The sequence below is a fragment of the Monoraphidium neglectum genome, assembly GCF_000611645.1.
Source record: "Monoraphidium neglectum strain SAG 48.87 unplaced genomic scaffold scaffold00368, whole genome shotgun sequence".
NCBI classification, from domain to species: Eukaryota; Viridiplantae; Chlorophyta; class Chlorophyceae; order Sphaeropleales; family Selenastraceae; genus Monoraphidium; species Monoraphidium neglectum.
Genome location: NW_014013260.1, coordinates 1 through 6082, shown reverse-complemented (window position 1 = coordinate 6082; position 6082 = coordinate 1). Strand labels below are relative to the sequence as shown.

General features: G+C 64.1%; 2 protein-coding genes across 2 annotated transcripts in view; one reads left to right on the top strand and one right to left on the bottom strand.

Moving 5' to 3' along the window:
* MNEG_3041 (hypothetical protein) overlaps positions 1–1954 on the top strand; it is a gene marked incomplete at both ends in the record, with an annotated part of 4474 nt that extends 2520 nt beyond the window's left edge. Inside the window, 4 exons of the mRNA XM_014048478.1 lie at positions 506–635; positions 866–989; positions 1306–1387; positions 1582–1954. Coding sequence (XP_013903932.1) covers positions 506–635; positions 866–989; positions 1306–1387; positions 1582–1954 — 709 coding nt within the window. The remainder of the gene's footprint in view (positions 1–505; positions 636–865; positions 990–1305; positions 1388–1581) is intronic.
* Positions 1955–2549: 595 nt separating this feature from the next.
* On the bottom strand, positions 2550–4837 carry MNEG_3040 (hypothetical protein; the record flags this gene model as incomplete). Its single annotated transcript, XM_014048477.1, has 4 exons — positions 2550–3072; positions 3372–3575; positions 3786–4022; positions 4773–4837. The coding sequence occupies 4 exons, from the start codon at positions 4835–4837 to the stop codon at positions 2550–2552; spliced, it is 1029 nt and encodes a 342-aa protein (XP_013903931.1).
* Between the last annotated feature and the right edge of the window lie 1245 nt (positions 4838–6082).

Here is a 6082-nt window from a genome sequence, read left to right as displayed (position 1 = left end):
TGCGCGTGCGCACGCACACACACGCACACGTGGTGTGTCATGTGCGCACTCTTGATCGGGCGCTCCACATGCTTGTAAATGCGTGAGGGCATTTGTGTGCGCGTTTCCGGGGAGGATTCAGCCGCCATGTCGCACAGGCGTGTTGTGACGCTGGGTGTTCAACCGGCTGCAGACGAGCGGCGTCAAAGGGGCCCCGCCCAGGGTGGCAGCGCCACGGGAGGAGGTGCAGGAGTGCGGCTCCCATGGGTCAGAGCGGTGCTTTGTCAGCTGTTCCCGCGGCGGTCGCTGCTTCCTGCGCCGCCGGCGCAAACGAGCGAGGCGCGGATCGCCTTGCCAGGCCGCCGTCGCGGCCGCCGCACGGCCCGCCCCCTTGCTGCGGCAACCACACCAACGCCTCTTCCCCTCAAAAACCGCCACTCTAGACATTCGAAATGCCTGGAGTCCTCGCGTTTTAATGTTTCTCAAAGCATAATTATCACCAATCTCAAACATGCCATCGCCCCAGGTGGGTCGTCATCGGCCCGGCGCGCAGCGGCAGTGGCCTCCACATCGACCCCCTGGCCACCAACGCCTGGAACGCCCTGCTGTCAGGCCGCAAGCGCTGGGCGCTCTTTCCGCCCGGCACGCCCAAGCAGGTCCGCGCGCCGGCTCGCGCGGGGGCGGCGTGCGCGCAAGCGCCTGGGCGGTGGGCGGAAGGGCGGCAGCCGCCCGGGCGGCTTCGCCCGCGCCGCCGCCACTCTGCTGTTTTGGACAGCCCCGACCCTCAGTGTGCTTCTGCAGGCACGCAGCTTACGGCAGAACCCTTGCCACAACTGCGAATCCCCCCTCACCGCCGCTTCTCGTCACGATTGTGCAACGTCCGCAGCTCGTGCTGCCCAAGGAGCCCGGGCTGGGGCGCGAGGCGGTCTGCTGGTTCCAACGCGTGTTCCCCCGGTGCCTGGCGCCCGGCTGGCCGACCGCGCGGCCGGTCACCTGCATCCAGGCGCCCGGTGGGCGACAGGCGGGGGCGGGGGCGGCTGCGTGCGGGCCGTGGGTGCGCGACCGTGCCGAAGGGATGCGGCGTGCAGCATGGCTGCGCATGCTTGGGCTGCCTGCGCTCACCGGCCTCCTCGGCCCTGCTCTCCGCATCTGACGCCTCTGTATGTGTGTACGTGCACGTGTACGTGTACGCGTGTGTGTGTGTGTGTGTGTGTGTGTGTGTGTGTGTGTGTGTGTGCATGTGTGCGTGAGGGGGGGTGGGGATGTCCTGTGATTCGCCCCGTATTCACTCAGTTTTGAATCCATATTATACTCGATCACACCCAGGCGAGACCATGTTTGTGCCCCACGGCTGGTTCCACGCGGTGCTCAACCTCGACCTCACTGTGGCCGTCACACATAACTACTGGTGAGCGGGCGCCTCGCATGATCTGCGTTTGGCTTGCGCGATCGGTGACGTGGCGCGGGGACCCCTGGTCCCAGCTATTCCCAGGCAAACATCCAGCAAGCGCGCGCACATGCACTCGCGCACACACATACGCAAATACAAGTACCCTCGTTTGCTTGAATGTGCACACCCTCCCTCCCACACCCACCCTGCAGCGGGTCGGCAAACTTTGAGGCGGTCTGGCGCCACACGCGGCGGGGCCGCCCCAAGCTCAGCGTCAAGTGGCTCGCCGCCCTCAGGGCGGAGCGGCCCGACCTCGCGACTAAGGCTGACGTCATCGACGGGTCGGGCGACGTCGGCTGCGCCACGTCAGACTCGTCGTCGTCGTCTTCATCGTCTTCGTCATCGTCGTCGTCGGATGACTCCAGCAGCAGCAGCGAGAGCGAGGGGGAGGGGGAGGCAGGTGCGCGGCAGCGGCACGGCGGCAGCAGCGGCAAGCGGCGGGCGGAGGAGGGCGGGCAGCCGGACGCGAAGCGGCCGTGCGAGGGCGAGGGCGGCGGCGCCGGCGGCGCGGGTGGCGGCGCTTGAGAGGGCGGGCAGCAGCGAGCGAGAGGGCCCTGCGAGCCGCCGTCGGCGCGGCAGCATGGGGATGCGGCAGGCGGGCGGTCATGAGGGCGCAGGCGTGAGCTCGCAGGGCAGGGGCGCACCCTGCCTGGGCTGCAGCAAGCGCCTAGGCGGGTGGCGTGCCCTTGCTGTCCCATTTTTTTGGGTTTCCTGCTGCCACCCGCCGACTGCGTTACCCCGCCCTGAACCACCATTCTCTACCACTTGACTGTTTGCCATGCCACGCGTTATCGGTGTCATTGCTTTTCTGTGAGCACAGCTCAGAGCCGGAGCCCTGATGAGGGTTGTGTTACACCACACATGCTCACATATTCAAATCGACAATGTCAAACATCAAGTATAGTGCAAGAAAAGCACAGGAGAAACGAATGCTTTCCCTCCTTGGAAGCCGCCAAGCAGACTCACTCTTGACATGCGTTACGAGAAAAGTGAGGGCAGCTGAAGAGCTGCATAGTCCTGCATACAGGTGCATGCGGCAGTTTGATGCAACGAAGGGGATCTCAGCACACTGCGAACCACTTGATCTCTCCGGCTTACGCCAACGAGGGCACCCGCGAGCTCACAGCAGCAGCACAGACAAAAGCGCCGCCCCGGCGCTCGCCGCGGCGAGCGCCCCGGCGGCGGGCCCCGCGCGCGCCGCGGCGCCGTTCTTCAGCGGGCTGTCGGGCGTTCCGTTGGCGATGTTTGCCTTCGAGGCGTCCACCAGCAGGTCCGCCACGATCTTGCCGCTCAGATCAGACGCAGCCTGCTGGGCGGCCCCGGAAGTGCCGGTTGGGTTGCCGCTGCTGTCGGTGGCGACCGGCTGGGAGCGGCCCTCGAGCAGCCACGCGACCGACAGGCGGCCGAGCAGCACGCAGGAGGGGCTCCACGCCGCGCAGTCAAACGTGAAGGCCATGGTGTTGCGGTTGTCGTCGGTATAGTTGACCAGGACGGCCGCGATGGCAGGGCTGGCGGCGCCCTCGGGCGCCAGCTGCATGAATGGCATGGACGAGCAGTTAGGGTGGAGGCCCGCCACCTCAAAGTCGCTGCCGGGGCCCCAGATAGAGCAAGTGGGCAGGGGGGCGGACGCGTTGCCGGGGCACCTGCGGGGGCAGGCGGGTGTCCAGCGGGGAGGCACGGGCAGTAATTCAATGATTGGCCAAAAGGCGCAGGTGGCGGCCGCGCCGGCCAAGCCTACATACAGTGTGCGAGGTCGTCGTGCCCGCATGGTGTGTGTGGCACTGTACACAAGCAGCCGCCTGTATAGTTCAAGTGCATGCGAGACAAGCCTGACTCGTTGCGGCCGAAAAATTCAAGCTGGTCTCTGATTGGGCCGGGGGGCACTGCCCAGTGCGGCGAAAGGGCATGTATTGGAGGTGGAAGGTGCAGGGCGACAACCCACCTGTACAGGCCGCGGCTGTCCAGCCAAGCGGTCGACAGCTCGATGCCCTGCAGCCCGTAGGGCGCGTCGTGCGTGAACAGCAGCGTGAAGTTGGTCGCTGGCGTCGCCGCCGCCGCTGCCGCGGCCGCGCCGTCCGCGAAGCCGATGGTGTCGCTGCCAGAGGAGCACTGGGCCATGGCGGGCGCCCAGCCAAAGTAGGTGGGCCTGCGCGGGCGGCGGCGGCGGGTCAAGGCGGCGAGCGAAAGGCGCCGGTAAGCAACGCGTGATTGCAAAATGGCAAGTGCAAATTGCACGCGCCGAGCAGAGGCGCGGAAGCAGGCACGGTCGGACAGGGGCAGAGCCCGCGCCCGCCCGCCAGTGCGCGTGCCTCGCTGGCGCCCACTCCGTCCCCCGGACGGCGCAGCCGGCGCTCACCAGGCGCCGAACTTGACGCTGCGCGCCCCAGTGCGGCTCTGGAAGTCCCAGAGCTGCTGCACCTCGCTGCGGTTCAGGTAGCCGGCCGCCTCAATGTTGGGGTAGGATATGATGCCCCCGAAGCGGGGCGAGCCGTCAGCCGCCCACAGCAGCGTCGTGAGGTTGGGGCGGGCGGCGGCGTCCATGCCGCGGCTGTAGGCGACGACGGCGGTGGGGATCGAGTAGTTGGAGGTGACCCTGAGCAGGAAATCTGAGGGGGTGTGGGGTTCGGGGAGGCGGCCTGGGTGCGTGGTTGGCGTGTGCGGTCGGTCTGGAAGTGGGGCTGCAGTCTGCGCAACGCAGGCTGCTGTGCTGGTATTGCGGGCGACGAATCTCCCCCCAACCACGCGTGGTCGGCTCAGGACGTTCAGGGTGCGTCAGCAAGGGAGATTACCTATGTTTGTGTACCCTGAGATTGGTTGAGAAAGGGGGTTCGAAGGGGGGGGGATGGGGGGGGGATGAGCGCTTGCAAACATCAGAATGGGTGAGAGCAACCCGGCGCGAGCACGCGGGCGCCCGTATGTGCTTAGGTGTTTGATTGAGGCGACCGCGAATCGCACCCTCTGTTGTAAGAATGAGAATAGGCTGTGGCGATTGCGCGGCCCAAGCCGCCAAGGGCGTCGTCGCCAGTGCCAGGAGGAGCAGCACTGCGCTTGCCAGCGCCGGCTGGAGCGGTGTCATGCGCGGCGCCGCCATGCTCTTTGAGTGCCTTGCTGGTCGACTACGGTACAATAATGTTGCTTAGAATATTATAATCGATGCAACCTGCACGATCCGTCGCTTGACAGCTCGGTGCGAGGCACGAAACAAAGGTCTAGTCCGGGACGTCCTGCGCGTTGAACGGTTACTGCTTGAGTTTGAGGTACATGTATTTCAAGTACTTTTGATACTACGGTGAATTTGTAAGGCATAAATGGCAGCCCAAATGGCAGCGCAAAAACTGCTCACTTGGAGCTGACCTGGCAGTACCTTGCAAGCTCCTGCTGACGCGGCACTGAGGACGGCTTTGACATGGTATCCTGCCCCTTTCAAATCTACTTGGGGTGACGCAACAGGTAATGCTGTCGATCCTGCTCAGTCGTTCGTATGGGGTGGGTTGAGGAGCCCGCTTCAAGGACCATGGGGCTGAGAGAGTATTCATTCGAAGAGCGTGCGTGAAGAAATCTGCAGTCAACCTAAAGCTACCTGCTTCTCATGCCATTCTTGAGCACATGGGCCAGTTTTGTAGCAGTGCTTGAGTCATGAGCTCGCCTTGCCATGACGTTTGAACGCAGCTCACCATGCAGCAGGTAGCAGGCCGCAATCAAATTCACACAGCTTGGTAGGCATCTTGGATGCGTATAATCACAGGCATATGTGATGTGCATGGCCGGCTGGCCACCAGCGCACCGACAGAGCGAGGATGGTCCCCCAGCTCATCACCAGCACCCCTCTCGCGAAGCCGCCACGATCATGGCCGCTCCCACCCTCCATGCCAAGTAATATCTGATGTAATGTGTATTGCTACCAGCGTGAGCTGCGAAGCAAGAGAAGCACAAACACCGGAAGGGGGTGCAAATACCGTACGTGCAGGTTCGTACGGGGCCGTGCACGAGGTTGCGTTGCGAAAGCTGCTTCTTGACTCACGTTGGCATATGTGTAGTTCAGGTCCGTTCTTGCCAGGTCCATCCTAAATTTCCTGCCAGATCGCTGCAGTGGCAGTGTCACCAGATAGTCGACCACCCTCTTTGCTCGAAAGTGACAGAAAACACTTGATTTGGGAGGGTGAAGAGGGCGAGCGAAGGAGAAGCCAAGGTGATTGCAAGGGGCCCAGCAGGCCGTTGTCTTGGTGCTCTCTTCGACCAGCACGCGTGCCCAGGTGTTAGAGCATGAGGTTCTCCAGATAATGGGACCTGCGACGCGCTGCCAGGACCTTAGTGCCGCTGCTGCCGCCGCTGCTGCAGCACCCCTTCTCGTACGCACTGGGCCCCCGTGCCTGCAACGACCAACCCGCCCTGCATCTGGGCGTGCCCCTGCACCAAATCTTGCTGCTAATACCAGACCAGTGGGCGCACCCCCGGGTCTCTAGGGTCATTCTGTGTAGGAGCGAGGCAGCACGCACATGCACGTATGCCCACAGCTGGTCTCCCAAGCGACACTGGGTGGCCACAGCTGATTGCGGCACCTGAAAGCACGCAGCCTACAGCCCGTACACCACCCTCCTCCCTGAACCCCTCCCCCACCCACGCCCCCAACCCAATCCCCACTGCCCCGAAAGC